Source organism: Talpa occidentalis, unplaced genomic scaffold (assembly GCF_014898055.3).
Source record: "Talpa occidentalis isolate TD23 unplaced genomic scaffold, MPIMG_talOcc4v2.1 talOcc4.2, whole genome shotgun sequence".
Lineage (NCBI taxonomy): Eukaryota > Metazoa > Chordata > Mammalia > Eulipotyphla > Talpidae > Talpa > Talpa occidentalis.
The window spans coordinates 55,952,778-55,969,938 of record NW_023602073.1 but is presented as its reverse complement, the minus strand read 5'-3'; the positions used below and the strand labels follow the sequence as shown (position 1 = coordinate 55,969,938).

The 17,161-nt window shown below is 57.4% G+C and overlaps 3 protein-coding genes across 11 annotated transcripts in view; 1 reads left to right on the top strand and 2 right to left on the bottom strand.

Annotated features, from left to right (window-relative positions):
- SYNGAP1 (synaptic Ras GTPase activating protein 1) overlaps window positions 1-7,741 on the bottom strand; it is a 31,406-nt gene extending 23,665 nt beyond the window's left edge. For 4 of the 5 annotated variants that reach the window (XR_008553199.1, XR_008553198.1, XM_054698725.1 and 1 more), the window contains exons 1-3: window positions 7,474-7,555; window positions 4,185-4,306; window positions 1,953-2,058 (exon numbers count right to left, since the gene is read on the bottom strand). Coding sequence is in view for 3 of the 5 variants with exons in the window: in XM_054698725.1 (XP_054554700.1) it covers window positions 1,953-2,058; window positions 4,185-4,306; window positions 7,474-7,540 (295 nt within the window). In the remaining 2 variants the exon portion in view is untranslated. Of the gene's footprint in view, window positions 1-1,952; window positions 2,059-4,184; window positions 4,307-7,473 lie in introns of all 5 variants that reach the window. The other variant, XM_037519530.2, reaches the window with a different exon arrangement.
- A 1,854-nt stretch (window positions 7,742-9,595) lies between these two features.
- On the top strand, window positions 9,596-11,129 carry CUTA (cutA divalent cation tolerance homolog). Of its 3 annotated transcripts, none has more exons than XM_037519527.2 (6): window positions 9,596-9,794; window positions 10,058-10,266; window positions 10,407-10,466; window positions 10,558-10,603; window positions 10,723-10,772; window positions 10,889-11,129. In XM_037519527.2, the coding sequence occupies exons 1-6, from the start codon at window positions 9,753-9,755 to the stop codon at window positions 11,013-11,015; spliced, it is 534 nt and encodes a 177-aa protein (XP_037375424.1). In that variant the 5' UTR covers window positions 9,596-9,752; the 3' UTR covers window positions 11,016-11,129. The 3 variants fall into 3 exon arrangements, with proteins under 3 accessions (XP_037375424.1, XP_037375425.1, XP_037375423.1); XM_037519528.2 differs by having other exon boundaries at window positions 9,598-9,659; window positions 10,889-11,128; XM_037519526.2 differs by lacking the exon at window positions 10,723-10,772 and having other exon boundaries at window positions 9,639-9,794; window positions 10,908-11,129.
- A 71-nt stretch (window positions 11,130-11,200) lies between these two features.
- On the bottom strand, window positions 11,201-16,295 carry PHF1 (PHD finger protein 1). 3 transcript variants are annotated; one of them, XM_054698722.1, is made up of 15 exons: window positions 16,096-16,294; window positions 15,180-15,356; window positions 15,011-15,092; window positions 14,804-14,899; window positions 14,314-14,414; window positions 14,072-14,220; window positions 13,798-13,893; window positions 13,519-13,587; window positions 13,261-13,384; window positions 13,081-13,148; window positions 12,821-12,925; window positions 12,507-12,696; window positions 12,324-12,418; window positions 11,986-12,063; window positions 11,201-11,828 (listed from the first exon to the last, which is right to left on the bottom strand). In XM_054698722.1, exons 2-15 carry the CDS (start codon window positions 15,336-15,338, stop codon window positions 11,543-11,545), a joined length of 1,698 nt encoding a protein of 565 aa, XP_054554697.1. In that variant the 5' UTR covers window positions 15,339-15,356; window positions 16,096-16,294; the 3' UTR covers window positions 11,201-11,542. The 3 variants fall into 3 exon arrangements, with proteins under 3 accessions (XP_054554697.1, XP_037375422.1, XP_054554698.1); XM_037519525.2 differs by having other exon boundaries at window positions 11,986-12,066; window positions 16,096-16,293; XM_054698723.1 differs by lacking the exons at window positions 11,201-11,828; window positions 11,986-12,063 and having other exon boundaries at window positions 12,348-12,418; window positions 12,507-12,685; window positions 16,096-16,295.
- Window positions 16,296-17,161: the final 866 nt, after the last annotated feature.

The window sequence follows — 17,161 nt, the reverse complement described above, 5'->3', positions numbered from 1 at the left end:
CTGCCGCCGTTGCCCGGGCCCCGCCGCCGTTGCTAGGCGACCGCTGCTGCCGTGGCCGCCTCTGTCACGAGCCCCGTCGCCCGGAGACAGCGAGAGAGACGGGGGAGGGGGGCGAAGGGACCCCCAAAAGCCGCCGGGCCTCCTACCATCCCCTCCGGAGCAGGACCCCCACCACCAGAAGCCGCGGCGGCAGCGAGGGGCGGCGGCTCCACCCAGCAGAGGAGGAGCCGGAACGCCAGTGCCCCTCCGAGGTCCGGCGACCTCTCCTGGGCTCCGGCGGCCACGGCCTCGGCACGCGCCTTCGCGGCCCCGGCCCCCAGGCCCCGGGGACCCTCGCGACCCCTGCGCATCCTCCCTGCTCTCTACGCATTCCGTGCGCCCCCTGAGAGCCCCAAACGTCGCCGGCTATCAACTTTCACCTCCTGCACGACACCCTCCCCCATATATACATACATATAGAGAGACCTACATATGTGCGCGCACACACGCTCCTGGACTCAACCCCTAGCGGCCCCAACACAGGCTCCACATACCAGCCCCAAGTGCACACACATGGGTACCCCCACCCAAAACACAGGCGATCCGTGCCGGAGCCCCTGCACCCTGAGTCCTTGGGCTAAGGGGAAAGACGGTGACTATGAGAGCAGATCCAGCCAACCGCAGGACATAGGACAGCCATGCTCCGTGAGTATGTGACCATTCTGGCCTGGACACACAGGCGTGCACATGTGTACACGTGTACACGCAAACGTTTCCAGACACGGACACGACACACACAGATGTGACAGACATCACACACTTTGTACACGCCACACCACCAACTGGTTTTGCCTCACACAGATGTGCTCCCACCACAGCACCCGCCACCCACCCAGGGTCTCAGAGCTGGCCCCCAAGGGCGGGGACGCTTGGGCCTCTCAAGAAGAGGCTGAAAGGAACCACTGGATGTTAGGACCCCTAAGGGGAGAGGGCGCTGATGGAAGGGGTGTCACCAGGGGTCGGGGGGCCTAATGGAAGGTCTGGATCACTGGTCCTGGAGGGGGGATGCAGTGGTAGGGGGCAGTGACAAGGGGGTTTCCGGGGGCTGAGGGCATCTCGCTGCACCTTGGCTGCAGATCTCTGTTCTCTGCCTTCATCTCCCCTCACCGTTCCCATGGAAACCTTTTAAGCGAACTTCTCAGGAAGACAAAAATCTTTTTTTAAATGACTAAAGAGGGGGGTGGAGGGGGGGCAGAAAGAGGGAGGGAGGGGAAGAGACAGATGGAGAGAGGGAGAGAGTTGGAGAGACAAACTGAGCAGATAGCTTTACAGACAGACAGAAAGAGATGGGGGTCTGATGGAGTTCCACCGGGAGCAGAGGGAAAGACAGGAATCAAGAGGAGGAGATAAAAGAAATAGGGGAGGAAAAAGAAAGGGGGTGATACAATCGCAGAAAATAGAAGCAGTCCATGAGAAGGAAAAAGGGGGGACAAGAAAAGAGGGACTTCCACAGTCCAGAAGGTCTGGAAGAAGAATCCAGAGCGCGGGGGTGGGGCAGAGGTCTGGGGGGAGGACAGAAACTGGGTCATTAACGCCAAAATCCCAGACCCATGCCCGGGAGGGGCAGGGACAGGAACACTCGGACAGGAAGCGAAAGATCTAAGGAGACTATTTTTTGCAAGCGCCAGGAAAGCAGTCAAACTTCGCTGCTGGAGAGGAAAAAGGGAGCGCGAGCGAGCAAGGACCCAACTGGGCTTCTCACCCACAGCGCCTCGCCCCGCGGCACACCCCAGAGGAGGGCGCCTTCTCCTCCCGGGCTCCCGCTCCCGGGGTGCGAGACCTGGTGTCCGCCCCCTCCCACCCCCTGACAGCTCCCTCGGCTCCCCGGCTCCCCGCCGCCCCTGCAGCCCGGTCCCCCTTCGGCCCTCTCCCCGCGACTGTTCGGGGCTCGAGAACCTGCTCGGCCGCCGTACCATGCTCGCCGTGGGGCCGCCCCTCCACCGGCACGGAGACCGTGCGTCTCAGCAGTTTGTTGCGGCTGGACTCGCTCCTCCGGTCCCGGATCAGAAGGGGGTGTATCTAGGGGATGCGGGGGTGTGTCAGACCTCACTGGCCCGGGCCGGCCCTCCTCGTCCCCTCCCCCACCGAGGGAGGGGGCGCCTCCCTTTCCGCCGGGCCGCCCGCCGTAGGCCCCGGCCCCTCCACACCCTGCCCGCGTCGCTGGGCGAGTCGAAGCCTCCTTCCCTCTCTCCCCCGGCCCCTCTTCCTGGCTCCCTCCAAGCCACCCTCCCCTTTCCCCCCTCCCTCGCTTTTGAAACCCGGTCCAGAGCACGCCCCCCCCCAGCCCCACTCAGCTCTTCCCCAACCCCTCGGGGCTTGGCTACTCCCTGAATCCACTTTCCCCTTGACCTTCACTTCCTCCATTCTCCCTGCTTTCCTCCCAACCTCCCACCTCCCTCACCCCCTTCCCTCCCTCCGTGCCTGTCACGGGGGTAGCAGAAGCTGCATTTATAATCAGGATCCACAGCTTGTCTCCCTCCCACGGCCCGGCTTGCGGCCAGCCTGGGACCCAACCTCCCCACCTCCCCGAGGGCCTGGTCACCTCCCCCCACCTTTCATCGCCTTCCCGCGCCCCTCCCCCACTCAACCTATCCCTTCCCTGTAGCCCTGACCCCTCTCTAAGCCTCACCCCCAATTACCCCTTTACCTCCTTCCCCATCCCCACCTCTACTGGGGCCCCAGCCCCCTCCACCAGTCCCTACCCCAGAGTTCCACTGCCCATCCAATGCAAACTCCCTGTGGCACCGCACACTGCTCAGTTCCCCAACTCCATCCATCTCCCCCCAACTCTTCAGGATCCCTGCGCCCACCTCTGGCTACTACTGATGCCCCTCAGCTTGCTGGCCACGCGTCCCCTGGACCTCTCCTCACCATTGTCCTCCTCTTCCTCACAACAGTGCCCACTCCTGTTGGTTTCCCCCAGTTCATCCTACAGAACCCAAATCCTAGGGCAAGGCTAGTAATCACTAGTGAATCACTCAAAAGCCCCCCAGTGCCTAAAACTAAAACGTAAGACTCCCAAACCACTTCTCCCTTTAAAGTTACCGTGGCCTCTGCTGGCCACCTAGACTTTACTCTGTGGCTGGGAAGGTCTCTCCACACACTGACTTGTCCCCCAGAAACCCTGGTTCCTGGTGACACTCACTTGGTCGCTAGAAGCCCTGGTTAGTCCCAACTCCAATTCCAGCCCTGCCTCACCACACCCTCCCCAACAGCTTTTGGGGGAACATCATCCCTCATCAGCTACCCTATTACTCTGTAAATGCAGTCTCCAAAGCCACCCCCACTCCCTGAATCACACCTCTGGGCATGCATCCACCCCTCACATTTGAATCCCGTTTCCTCTGATGGAACCTCCTCTGCTGACCCACACTTCTGGCTCTAATCTTTCACATGCCCACCACCACTTTCTTTCTCGGTCCCAGTCTCCTCCCGCCTCCTCCTTTAACCACACCCCTACCGTTACCTCATCCCCAGCCATCTCCTCTCTTACAGTCCTTCCTAATGTCCAACCAATCCTGGGTGAAAAGTCTTCTCAGTTCTCTCTAAACCCAGGCACTGCTCATTCACGCCAAGGCCCACTGACCTCTTATTTCTCCCAGTTCCCTCCAGCACCCCCCCTTCCCCTTACCCCCTCCCCAAGTTACCCAAAGAGCCCACTCTCCCTTACTAGTTCTCAGAGTCTGTCAGTTTGCCCTCCCTGCACTCTGGGAAGAAGGCCTGGGAGTGATGAGTCTTGCTCAGTGGGGGAAGAGAGGGGTCCTGAGGATCATTTTGGAGGTGATCCCCCAAAGTGATCCCCATTTTTTCACCCTTCTCCAAGCCCTTTAGTTTTGCTTTCCCATTCTAACCTATCCCACAACATAATCAGGTGAAAGGAGACACTCCCAAATCTTCAGAACCACATTGCCCCCCAAACACTACATGGCTTCAGAGATCCCCCCAGCAGAGGCGAGCATGCCCCTTTTATCACATCCCAACCGGAGTATCAGTGGCCACCTTCTTCCCATTGCTTACAAGAGTTTCTCTCGTCTGTGCCTTCTCTGTCTCTCACCCCTTCACTGAGGATTCTCTCCATCTATCTTCCTACATTCTCCCACGGGACCCAGAGGTCTTTTCCCCAGCTTCTCTTTTCCCCTGCTCACCTCATCCTCATCCAGCATGAGAAGCTGGTTCCCCGAGATGATGCAGAACCGAGGGTTCCAACCAGGACGATCATATGGGGAATGAACGTATTGGGTTCGGTGCATAGGGGGTCCCCGTACATCTGGGGGACAGAGACACACAGAAACAGTAAGGGAAACTCTAGGCAGTTGGGAGGCCTAAAATGACAAAAGAGTCCATAAAAGTGGGAGGAGACTCTACCCGCCTTGAGGAACTCACAGATGAGGCTGAAGCACCTGGTAAAAGGAACAAAAGATAAGCCTCTATATCTGGGGGGGGATCACATCACAGGGGCTCTGCAGACTTGGGGGAATAAATACAGAGGGGGTGGCTCAGGGAGGGGAATTATAGCATAACAGAAAGTGTACAAGTTTGGGGGCAGAAAAAGATGAAGGTGCTCTCCATCCACTTCAGAAAAATTAAGAGGTGGAGGGTATGGCACCATTGGCAGAAGAAAAACACACAGAGGGAGGGCATCCAAATAACTGCAGAAAACAAGGTCTTGGAAGGTGGCAGCACCCATCTGCAAGAGTAGCAGGGAAGCTACAAGACTGTGAGGAAGAAGGATGGGGCTGGGGCAGGAACATTTGGGTCATGAGATGCTGTGAGCCAAACATCTGGAGTAAAGGAAACGAGGAAGCTTACCTGTTCACAGAATCAGAGACAGGAGAGGGCCTCCCCTCCTGCCTCTTCTCCACCCCCCACCCCCTCCTCCCCTAGCCCAACCCTGCTCATCCTCTAAGGAAAGTTCTAGTTCTTCTGGTGGTAGGGGGAGGATGGATCCTGTCAGCATCTGGCTGTGGAGGAGCCAGGGAGGGAGGAGGTAGGGAATATGCCCTTGTTTGAATGAATAGTGACAGAACTGATTGCTTCCCCCACTCCATGCCCAGAGAGCAAAGATTCTATGCTGCCCCCCTCCCCACCTAGTCTCCATGGACAGGATGGACACCAACGCCATAGGTTAGGAACCTCACCAGGCACAGTGGGGAGCCTGACAAGGAAAGAAGGGAGGGAAGAATGAAAGATCCAGGTTCGTGACATAGAGGGGGGCCTCCAAAGACTCAACCTGGGGATTGGGACAAAACTTCCAGAAGAGGAAGTAGACTAAGGGTCACCCATGCTCAGAGACATCTCCCAGGGTCTCTCTTCCCCAACCTGGCTATTCTTCTTTTGCCCCCATCCCTGCAAACTGTCCCTCCTTTAATATTGATGTCACACTCCATCACAGGAATGCAGGGGACAAGCCCTTTGGAAGAAAAGTCAAATTGACAACAATGATAAAAATTCGGCTCAACGTATCAGAGTGAGAGAGTGTGTAGAGGAAGACAAACCAAAATCTGTCATCTTTCCAGAATAATTAAACATAGCTATATGCAGGGCAAGTGCCATGTCTTCGAGTTTCATTGCAACTGAATGCCCCACAGAGGCTAAAAAATCTAGTCCCTTTCTGTCTATAAGCAGGTCCTTCAACTTAGCCAACCTGCAGGCTGGAGTCAGAAATGAACACCCAGAATTTAGTTAACTAGACACTCAGCACTTTGAAACTCTCACTATCTCAATGCCATAACCAGTACCCTCTTGATAGGAGATCACCAGTATCTAGGCTCTGAGGCTGCAGACACTGCAGGCAACATGTCCACCACTCAGACTCTGAGCAACCCCAGAGGAGAAATTTATCAATACACATGTTCATTATGGGAGAGGCTGGTTTAAACTGCAGCCACAGGGAGGCAGATTAGACTTGGAGAAGTAGGTACCTTCCTTCTGGGAGCAGGGAAGGACACAGGGAACTTAACTTAGAAGCAACTCTGGACACACACATACACACATATTGTCTAGACTTAAATAAGGACGATTCTAGGAGGCAGATGCAAGAGACAGAGGAACACAGCTGAGAAAGGAGATTTACTAGGATGAGAAATCCCACAGGGATCAGATGAGGACCTGGTGAAGGCCCAGTTTCAGCCATCAACAACTGTGTCTGTGCACCCCAGATGTCCAACACTCCAGGAAGCAGAGGAAACAGAAATGGAAGGGGTGATAAGAGTTGGATTATTAAGGGAACATGGGTAGGACAGACTAGTAACAAGATATGGGGAACGTTGTGGAGAATAGAGGGTGGGCCAGGGGACAAATAACAGGGATGGATCTAAGAGAAAAGGAAGCAGAAATGATAAGTTCCTGGACATGGGGCAGAGGAAATGAGGTGGACTTAACAGGGGAACCAGAACAGGGGATCAAGAAGGAGGGGGTGGAGGAGTGGTAGAGATACAGGGGAGCTTCCAGATAGAAGAGAAGGAGGGAGAGAGAATGGACCCCAGAGAGGGGACGGATATAGGGGAAGGACAGAGGGGGACTCATATAAGGAACGGACACCATATGGGGGGAAAGATATAGGTGATGGACACCAGAGGAGGGAGGGGTAATGGAAATAAGGATTGGAGGTGGGGGAGGGGGTAAAAGTGATGAAGTGAAAGAAGCAGATAAGATCCCAGGCGCGCATATTTCACTGGTCAAGGGCCTTAATGAGGGTTAGAGTCTGGGGCAGGGTTCTAACCTGCCCCTCCATTCCCATCACTCAATCTTACTTGTATTGCCCACCTCCCCCCTACCCCTCAACAAACATAGATATTTTGGCCCTCCCCCTGCCCTGGTCTCTCCTCCCCCAACCCATTCCCTCACTCTCCTCTCTTCCCTCCATCTGGACCCTCCGTCCCCCCCCCCCACTGCCTCCCTCTCTCTCCATCTGGCCCCTTCTTCTCTCCCTCCATCTTCCTCTCTTTTTCAACCCCCTACCACTCTGAGCCCCCCCCCCCCGTATTCTAACCCCCGTCTTCTTGGCTTCTCTTCTCACCCCTATGGTTTCATTCTCCCCCTTGTAGCCCCTTTCCTAAGACACAGTCTTTCTATTTCCTGTATATTTTCCTCATCTCTCTCTCTCAGCTCCCACCTCCAAATTATTTCTGCATCTCTTCCCCCACCCTGTCCTTCTACCTTCCCACCCTCTCTGGCGATCTCTTTCCCTCCCTTCAGCATCTTCCTACCAGCCCACCGTCAAGGACCCTTTCCTGGCCCCCCGACCCCCATCTATCACTATCCTCTGGCCTCTCATCCCTCCTTTCCTATAGCTCCCATCCCTGCCTTCCCGGTCCGCCTCTCTCCCTCCATTTCAGCTGCTCCCTCCCTGGCCCCAGCTCTGCCCCCCACCCCCCCCCGCCCCTCCCCCTCATGCCCCCCCATCTGGCCCTCCCCCTCCCCTCACCACCGTACCTCTGAAGGGGGCATAGGACATCGCGGGGATGCTCCCCCGATGGATGGAGGCGCGAGACCTGCTCATCAGGCCTGGGGGAGGGGGCGGGGGGACGGGGGAGAAAGAGAAGAAAGAGGGGGAGAGAGAGGGGGAGAAGGAGGAGGAGGTGGAGGAGGAGGAGGAGGAGGAGAGAGGAGGAGAGAGGAGCTGAGAGGAGCAGAGAGGAGGAGAGAGGAGGAGGAGGAGGAGAATAGGAGCCAACGGCAGCAGCGGCAGCCGGGAGAGAGAGAGAGGGGGGCGGGGGAGCGAGCGAGAGAGGAGAGAGCCGGAGGAGGAGGAGAGAGAGACACTGCAGCCCCCACCCCTACTCGGTGAGCATCACAGAGAAGGAGACCCCTGACTCAAACACACCCAAGAGAAAGAGCGCAGTTGTGCAGATGCAGCCCACCGGCCCAGAGACTGAGACCCCAGACCCACAGAGGAAGACACGTCCCCCTCCCCCGGAGGAGGGGGGGTAATCTCAGGCACAAACCCAAAATTTAGAGGAAAAAACGCCCCAGTGTCAGAAATACCCCAAGTCCTCCCCAGAGGTCAAAGGTGAAAATCTGAGCTTCCAGGCTCAAGAAGGTTCTCCATCACCACAGAAATCTGAGACACAAGATTCAGGTGGTGATTCCAGGGACCAAGACTTGAGACCTAGACCCAAAGAAAAAGATGAGACCCAGACTCAGAAAGAACCCAGATTTGGAATTCGGTCTTCGAGAACTCAAACGCAGAGAGGAATCTTAGAGACCCCAGATTTAGATCTCAGAGAAAAGAAATTGCAGATCCAGAGACAGATAAACTCCATACTTGGGGGGAGGGAGAGAAAGAAGACTGATCCCAAGGATGGAAAATTCAGAAGACCCCCCACACACACACAAAACTCAAGAGGTTGACAGACCTCGGAGAAGGACCCAGAACCCCTCCCCAAAGTAAAAAGGAAACTCAGTCCTGAGAAAGATTCCAATGTAAATACTGAGAGACCCCACAGAGATCTATCTCAGAGACAAACTCCCAAACCAAAGACAGAGGTCTCCCAGGAGTCCCCAACCCCAGACAGGTAGGTATGAGAGAACTCACATCAGCCTGTAAAAGCCCTTGGAGGAAGGGGGAATACTGGGTAGGGGGTGCACAAGAGCCTTCTTCGCTGCTGCTTTGTCCCACCTCTATCTCCTCTCATTGGCCCCTCTCTCCATTTTTTGGGTCAGAGGATGTGCTTGGGCCCTAGGGAAGTAATGTAGGGCAGGTCCTGGCTCCTAGGGGGATGGGTTAAGGGAAGGAGACCCAAGACTGAGGGGTAGTAGACCTGTCCTGGAGAATGAAACAGGAAGGGATAAATGACAAACTGCCATCACTACTTCCCGGAGTTCTCGCCATATCCCCAACCACAAGCCCTCATTTCTCCTTTCCCCGGATTCACCGGTCTGTTTCCAGCTCAGGAGCTTAAAGAAATCTGAGGCGCCCTCAGACCCATTTTCATCACCCTCTATGCCATTGACAGGGCGCATCTTCCATGACCAGCCATCATCTTGCCATGGCCGTGCTTGCCCAGTCACCTCCCCCTACCCAGGGACAACTGGCTTCTCAGCTATCTTGGTTCATTCCCAAATCCAGCAAACATGGGTGCTAACCAAAATGGCAGGGGGCGCTCTCTTCACTCCCTGAGGTTTAATCTCCTCTGACCCTCCCACTCTTTAGGGCCTCGAGAACAGAGCCTGTCAACAGGCACATTTTGGGGCTTAAAGATGATGCCCAACTCCACAACCTGACGCATCGACTCGGCGGGGTCTCCAGCCCCCCTTCCCTAGCGCCAGCTCTCGCTCGTCACGTGGCGTGCGGGACAGGCCGGCGATTGGCTGCTTCGCGTCGCTCATTGAGCTACAGCCGCCCGGGGAGGACCCGGCCCCCTCACGTGACAGTGGAAAGCCGCAGCGCCTCTCAAGTCTGCAATGGGCCGTTTCCGGTTTACACGGCATTGGGCGTGCCATTTCCAGGCACGTCTGCAGAGCCGTTTGTTGATTGGTCCAACCCCCCCTCGCTCCTCCTCACCAGGAGGCGGGGCAAGCGGAGCCACGTGAGGGCCACGATTGGCTGGCTCTGGGGTGGTCGGGTTTCGGCCGTCACGTGGTGCGCGCTGGTTTCTTATCACGTGGTTGCCGCCCAGGTAAGAAGAGGCCGTTCTGCCTGGGTGTGGGTTTCTTTCTCCGCCTCACTTGTGGCGCTTGGTATTCAGCCCTCCTCTACCTGCGCAGGCTGCATGAGAGGGGGACGGGCTCCCGTACTCCTGCTCAGCGGAGGGGTGAGTGACCGGCCCCGCCCCTTCCGGTCCTCAAAGGCCCGACCGCTACCCGTACCCCAATTCTCAGAGGTTGGGCCCCCGAAGAGCGAGTGAAAATCATGCCTTTGCCTTAATTTTTCAAGTTTCTCTCAGAGCTTCAAGGACCTTTTCCTTGAGGATGCCGAAGAGGGAGGGCAGAACCTGAGTGTCCAAGCGAAGTCTTCCCGGGGTGCAAGTTTCCTGGGGTGTTTGTGGGAAACACCGATTTCACCTCTTGCTCTCAGGCCGCTCTGCTCTTGTCGCTTCTTTGGATGCCGGCGCTGCTGCCTGTGACCTCCCGCCTTCTATTGCTACCCCGAGCCCTGCTGTCCATGGCCTCAGGAAGCCCTCCGCCCCAGCCCTCACCGGCCTCGGGCTCCGGCTATGTTCCCGGCTCGGTGTCTGCAGCCTTTGTCACCTGCCCCAATGAGAAGGTCGCTAAGGAGATTGCCAGGTGGGGACCTCGGTGTGGCGCAAGGATGAGCGTGGAGAGTTGGGGGCGGAGCTGTTGCTTCCTGCCAGCCTGAGTCTGGGCCTCCAGTGCAAAAATCCGGGTCATGGAGCGCTCTGAATGGGCTGTCTCTTCACCTCCAGGGCTGTGGTGGAGAAGCGGCTGGCAGCCTGTGTCAACCTCATTCCTCAGATAACATCCATGTGAGTCATAGGAGTTGGGGGGTTCACCTCACACTCGGGGCTGACTGGCAGCCTTTTTCCTTGGGGAAACACACTCTCCTAACCTTTACAGCTATGAGTGGAAAGGAAAGATTGAGGAAGACAGTGAGGTGCTGATGGTGAGAAACACTCCCCAACCCCAGAAAACCTCAGTTCCCTGACCCTTGTCCCTCGTCCCTCATCGGTGATCCTAAAATCAACCCCACCTAGTAGTTAGCCATGTTTCTTTGTCCCTTAGATGATTAAGACCCAGAGTTCCTTGGTTCCCGCGTTGACAGATTTTGTTCGGTAAGAACTTGTAGATGGGTGAGGGTACCTATTGTGGAGGTGGGACTTGCTGGGCAGTCTGAGGGCGTGGCCTTCTTTGGGTCAATCTTCGGGTGCTCCCCCCATCCTTTCCACAGTTCTGTGCACCCTTACGAGGTGGCCGAGGTGATCGCATTGCCCGTGGAGCAGGGGAACTCCCCGTACCTGCATTGGGTGCGCCAGGTTACAGAGTCAGTTTCTGACTCCAACACAGTCCTGCCATGATGAGCCCTGCGTCTGCCGTGTCCATGCCCCCCGACTTCCAGGTGATGGCCCCTAATAAATGTTATCTTTGGTTCTCTCTCCTTTTGCCTTTTTCATTGCACGTCTGTGAATTGGTGGGGAAGATGAGACTGTTTCCAGTCCCTGTGTCTTCATCTTTCAGAATGAACTCAGAGCTACTAAATTTATTTATGTATCTTTATTTCAATCATAGAGTCTGGGATCCTTTATCATTCCCCCCCCCCCTCAGTCTCTGTCCCCAGGGGTTAAATAATCTTAAAAAATATTTAAAAAGCTGTAACAAAATAACATCAAAAGAAATGGGAAAAGGGATGGGGGAGGGGTCAGGAATCATGAAGGGAGTAGAGAAGAGAGTCTCTTCCCCAACTCCCCATCTGGATTCCAGCCTGGACAGTAGGGAGAATTACTCCCTACCTCGCCAGGTACATCCCAGCTGTAGGTGAGGTCAGAGGTCAGGGTATTGAAAGTGCCGGTGTGTGTGAATGGAGAGATGGGCAGGGGCAGGCTCTTCAGAAGATGCCCCCACCTCCCCACTCAACCAGGTACTGCACAGAGCCATCAGGCCGTACTCTCCGAGCAAGGACCCGGACGGGGTCCCCTCGGGACAGGTAGCCAACCCCACCTCGGACTCCCCCAGTTCCAGGAGACAAACTACGGCATAGGGGGGAAGGGGGTGCTGAACGTCTAGGAAGACTTGGGGAGGGGGCTGGGACTGAGGAAGATGAGGCAGTCATCGAGTGAGGGGCACTTTTAGGGATGTCTGTGGGGAAACCAATGTGAAGTTCCAGGGGTGACCTAGGGAGAGAAGACAACTGTGAGTCCAGATGCAAAAAAGGACTGACAGGCAATGGAGGCCACGTGTGGATCAGAGGAAGCAAGAAATGGTTCGAGGCTGAGGATTTAAGAACACAGAGGCAAGGGGGGCGTTACAGGTAAAAGGGCAGAATCTCACCTATCTGGGGGTTCACCATCCCCAGAGGTCCCTGCGGTGCTGGCAGAGGGGTGGAAGGAAGCAAACATCCGGATGGGACTGCTGAGGTTGAAGAAGGGAAAGTCAGGACCTGAAGCAGGAAACAAGACCCTCTCCCCCTGAGAAGGGCAGAGCTCAAACGCTACCCCTAAGGAACAGCCATCCCCGGAATACTGGGGACCAGACATTGGTTCTAGAAGTTTCTAGAATAAGAATTGTGTAGCCAAAGGGTGAGAATTCTGAGTGATAAAGTCCAGAGGCTGGAAACAATTGCAGGTTCCAAGGGAGCCTATCTGGTTGGAGGGTGGAGGAGTACTGACCTGGGCAGGCAGCGGGCATCTGTGGGCCGGAAGTTGTAGCCGCTGCTGCCCTGGTAACTCTGGTTAGGGCTGGAGGGTGGTGGAGACACTGAGGCCTAGAAAGAGGAGCAAAAGACTGAGAGAGAATTCTTGACTCCTTCCCCCACCACCTTTTGCCCCATGGGGATCCCCCTGCTCCTGTACCTGCAGTGCCCTCTGCAGACGAGCCCGCTCCCTCTGGTCCTGGGGCTCCGGCTGATTGCACACTGCTGAGGGTGGCCCCAGCTCCTCCATTTTCCCCTTCTGTCTCCTCCTCAGGGGCTCTGGTTCCGGCCTCCGGCGCTTCCCCAGGGGACGTGAGACCCCTCCCCCAGGGCCCTGCCCTGAAGGGAAGCTGTAAGAGGCCTCCTTATCCCCCCAGCCCCCTCCCTGATGCCCCCAAAGACCTCCCCATCTCCATTAAGTTTACCCCCAGATTATTGCCCTGAGAATTTCCCCATCCCTCCTGGACCAGTGACCTGGTGGGGACTCCGTCTCCAGTAGGGGACTCCACAGGGGGCGGTATCCGAGCATGAAGACCAAACAAGCATTTCCTCTTCTTGATCTCCCTCCCCGAAATGAAACTGGAATGAGAGAAGTGACACAGGATCCGTGCTGCGGAGAGACCCCCTCTCATGCCATCACTCAAACTTGCAGAGATTATCTTCCCTGGGGTTCCAGCCCTTCCCAGGCTTCACACCCACGTCTCCATCTCTTTGGGGGCCTCCGTTCAACTCACCGGTCTTTGTGGCCATTGAGAGCAGAGAGGAGCTTGGAAGAACGTTCTCCCTTGGGAGTGTCTGAGAGCTGGGGGAGGGGAGGAAGGACAATGCAATCTAGGAAGCAGTGAGGCCTCCCATCTCCTTTGCTTCACATCTTCCTATTCCACACTAACCCCCAAAGCTTCACTACCCCTTACCTCCCCAAGAAGCAAACTGTCCCAATTCTCAGCAGTGAAGGGGAGTATCTCACGGTCAAAATCAAAGTATTTTTTCTTGCAGCAAACACTGAGGTGATAGAGGACAAGATGGGCCACATCCACCCTGTGGACACATAGAGTTGTCAGTCTGGGAAGCATTACAAAAGCCAGGAGAGTCCCTGGGTGAGAGGCTGGGGTGCGTCGGGTACGGAGTATTGGGAGAGGAGATACACTGGGGTCATGCCTGACCCAGCTCACCAGCGCAGCTGCAGCCTCCTGACCTTCTCAGGGCCTCCCCGACACACACAGCATTCAAACTCATAGAACCTGGACATGGGCAAGAGGAAGAGAATACACCTCATGCACGAAAACCACCCCACACCGTGGAGGACTCAAACAAGAATGGGGCGACAGGCGAGGACGGCTTCAGAGACTGGCAAGAGAGTGGGTCAGAGACAGATGGGCGAAAGGGAACTGAGAGTGTGCAGCAGAGCAAACTGGCCCCCTGGGCTCCCAGAGAGGCTCCCCTGGACTCACCTGTCCCCGTAAAGGAGGGGCTTGCTCAGACACTGGGTGCAGGCTTCATGGAACCACTGCAGGCAGCTCTGACACTGCAGCATTTTCAGGTTCCACCTGAGTGTAAACACAGGACTAGTGGCCTCGGGACACTCCTCCCCTTAACTGCCCATACCCAGCTCCTTACCTCCTCCCATCCCTGCAGTACTCCCCTCACCCTGTTCTTCCTCCTGCATTCCCTGGGAAAACCCCTGCCACATCACTCATTCCTTACCCCCAGCCCTTCACTACTCACTCCCCAGGGCCACCACAGTAACAGTAGCTCTGCTGCCGGTTGCTCAGATGTCCAGCATCCCAGTCCAGCCCCTTTAGTCCATAGGGCAGAGAGAGCTTCATGCTCAGCATGGCCCGGGCATAGGGGCCCTTCTTCAGCGCACCCCCCCTCTGCAGAGAGAACAAGCAGGAGCCTTAGAGGGGAGCAGAGAAGGGTTTGGAGGAGGCTATAGGGGAGAGCTTCCCACAGGAGGGCGCCTGTACCTTGGTGGCGATGGCAAAGACACACTGGCGGCAGACCCAGGATGTGCCCTCTCCCTCTCCGGGGGCTGGGGCCCTTGGAACGTGGCAGTCCTGGTGATAAGCTGAATAATGATAATATAGGTAGACCGCTTACACGCTGCACACCCCCGTGCGCACTAGGTGTTGGGATAGAAGAGTTGTATCCACTGCACAGTTCTTGACCATGGCCTTGCTGGGGTGGGTGTATGACTTTCTTACACATGCAAGAACTGAGACTCTCAGAGGTTTTGGAATTGGCCCCTGGTTAGAAAGGATGTACCTGAACCACCTTCTGCCTGCAATACACACACGTCCCCATCCCATGGTTGCCTTTCCCTGTGCTGGAAGCGGTGAAGTTACTGGCCAGAGCAGCAGCAGGGGGGACTCGGGCCAGAACAGATGGCATAAGGACTAGTGCTGAGGGGAAGGGCCAGAGGCAGCCTGGATCATTTAGGCGTCCTGCCCCTCTCACCGTGGCGACACTTCTCACAGCTGACCAGCCGGTTCCCAGGGACCACAGTCTCAGAGCGGCAGACACAACAGAGGAGTTCCTCCCCGGGGAGGGCGGCTGTGAAGGAACACAGGGTCATGGGGCCTGTTCTTAAGCTCCTTTCTGTCCCCCAAGTCAGACTTCTGTTTTCCATGGGATGCATACTCAGGCCTCTAGGGTCTTTCTTACCAGGGCTGATGTCTTTCCATAGAACCAGAAACTGGGAATCATCCTCAAACTGGACCAGACACACCTCCCGAGCACTGTCCACCTAGAATGGGAGAGCACAGAGGATGAAATGGGAACCAGAACAAAGGGGATGGGAGAAAGGTGACAGGTCAGAGGTCAAAGGTCTTACCTTCTTGATAGTCCCCAAATATAGTAGCCCATCCGTCCATCTGGCCAGCACATCTTGACCTTCCCAAAGTCGAGGCCTGGTGCCTGAGGTGGGAGTAGGGGAAGCTGGGTCCCAAAATGAAGGGGCACCAGAGCGGCTCAGCCGGGGGGGCTGTGCCATTGCATCCTGGGGGGGGGCCTAGACAGAAATGGGGTGAAAGAATAACGTTATGAATGCTGAGAAACTATCCCAATTTTCTTTGCCTATTTTTCTGCCAAGGACTCAAGCAGCTGCACCCCCAGTTCTCCAAATCCCTGAGACACCTGGAAAGGAAACCACTCAGAACCCCTTAAAGAGGTTCTGAACTCCAGCTCTTCCAACTCTGCAGACTTGCTCTCCTCTTCTGTACATCCCCCAACCCCCCAATCTAGTTCTCTAGTTTTCAAGGTTCCAGAGCTCTCCTGGGATATTATATCCTGGCCTTGAGGTTTTAGCAGAAATGATGATTGCAGAAGCACAGGTTAACACTCAGTTTCTACTGTCACCTTCTGCTGTTTAGAGGTGTCATAATTGGCGTGTTCTGTTACCCAGATATGTGTTTTGGGAGCTTTTCTAGAAATGTTTTCTAGAGTAGAAACGGCTGCCTCCCCAGGCCCGCGTGTCCCATTCAGAACAATCATCCTGGCACCAGGTTACGTCAGGTCACCCTCAAATTCGGGGTTCACTGCCTTGGGGTTAGATAACTTCCCTGAGTGCCCCGGGAGGGGGGCGTGTCCCAGTCCCAGTCTTTACTCCCCAAGACCGCGGCGAGTCCGAGAGGGACTTGAGTCGGCCCAACCCGGCCCGATGTCAGCACCGCGAGGCTCTCCCGCCCGCGCCCTGCGCGCCGACCCCCGGCTCCCTGCCCCCCCACGGGCGCCTCCCGCCGCCTCCTTACCAGTGACAGCTGGGGCCGCCGGGAGCTGGGCAGAGGCAGACGTGGGAGACCGAGGCGAACCCCCCGCGCGGGGAGAGCACGTCTGGGCGTCGGGGGGCGTGCAGGCAGAGGCTGGGGAGGTCCCCAGGCCCAGCCCCTCCGTCCCGGCGGCTCTGGGGCGTATGACGCAGCAGCCAAAGCAGCGGCAGCGGCAGGAGGAGGCGGCTGGGGGAAGGAGGGGAGGGGAGGGGAGGGGGACAAACCGGCTCGGGGGGAGGGTGGTGGGAGGGGAGGACTTGGGGGGAAGGAGGAGCCGGGTGGGGGGGCGGGCACCACCTCACCCCACCTCCCTCACCTCCGAGAGGCCTGGAGGGCGCCGAGCTAAAGGCAGCCTCCCTGCGGCTGGGGCGGGCGGACAGTCAGACCCCGCGAGAGAGGGAATCCCCGCAGCCCCCGCCTGGGTAGGGAGACCCGCCCTCGGGGCAGGAGGGAATCCCCACCCCGCCAGCCCGCCTCTGGACTGGCCCCCAGCCCCATGCCACATCCGTTAACTGCCCCCGCCAGGGTCACTCCAAGTCCCGCCCCCCGCCCCGGCTCACGACCCCGCCCTCCATTCACCCTCCTTTTGCCCCCGCCACACCCTCCTCCCTCGATGCCCCGCCCCCGTCTTTGCCCCCGGCCCCGCCCTCCCCCGACGAGTTGCCCCGGCCCAGCGCCGCACTTCTGCGCACGCGTGACCCCTCCCGCCCGCGGCACCTGGGAGGAACGAGCCCCTCCTCCGCGGGCGCCGGCCGTGGGCGCGCGGGGGCCGGCGGGCGCGCGGGCTGGAGGGCCGTCAGCGGGGCCGTGACGCCGCCCGGCCGGCCAATGGGCAGCGGGGGCATCAGCCTCGGCGGTTCGAAAGGGAAGGCAGGGAAAGGGCGGGAGGAAACTGCCAGCGGTGCATGGGCGGGTGTGCTGGCCTCGGCTCTGGGCTCGCGTTCCCGCACTCCCCGCACTCCCCGCACCCACTCAAGGGGGTATCTGCCCGGGGCCGGGGCAGCCTTAAGTCCCTCGCCCCGCAGAAACAAAGTGCTTAGCAGGGTGG

What these genes read in the sequence shown, in the direction of transcription:
- CUTA (XM_037519527.2), top strand. Translation starts at nt 9,753, where the DNA reads ATGAGAGGGGGACGGGCTCCCGTACTCCTGCTCAGCGGAGGG. An exon ending in TACTCCTGCTCAGCGGAGGG is followed by an intron (nt 9,795 to 10,057) that starts GTGAGTGACCGG and finishes TCTTGCTCTCAG; the next exon opens with GCCGCTCTGCTCTTGTCGCT. An exon ending in AAGACAGTGAGGTGCTGATG is followed by an intron (nt 10,604 to 10,722) that starts GTGAGAAACACT and finishes TTTGTCCCTTAG; the next exon opens with ATGATTAAGACCCAGAGTTC.
- PHF1 (XM_037519525.2), bottom strand. Translation starts at nt 15,338, where the DNA reads ATGGCACAGCCCCCCCGGCTGAGCCGCTCTGGTGCCCCTTCATTTTGG. An exon ending in CTGTGAGAAGTGTCGCCACG is followed by an intron (nt 14,415 to 14,803) that starts GTGAGAGGGGCA and finishes ATCATTATTCAG; the next exon opens with CTTATCACCAGGACTGCCAC. An exon ending in GTCTGCAGAGGGCACTGCAG is followed by an intron (nt 12,419 to 12,506) that starts GTACAGGAGCAG and finishes TCCTCTTTCTAG; the next exon opens with GCCTCAGTGTCTCCACCACC.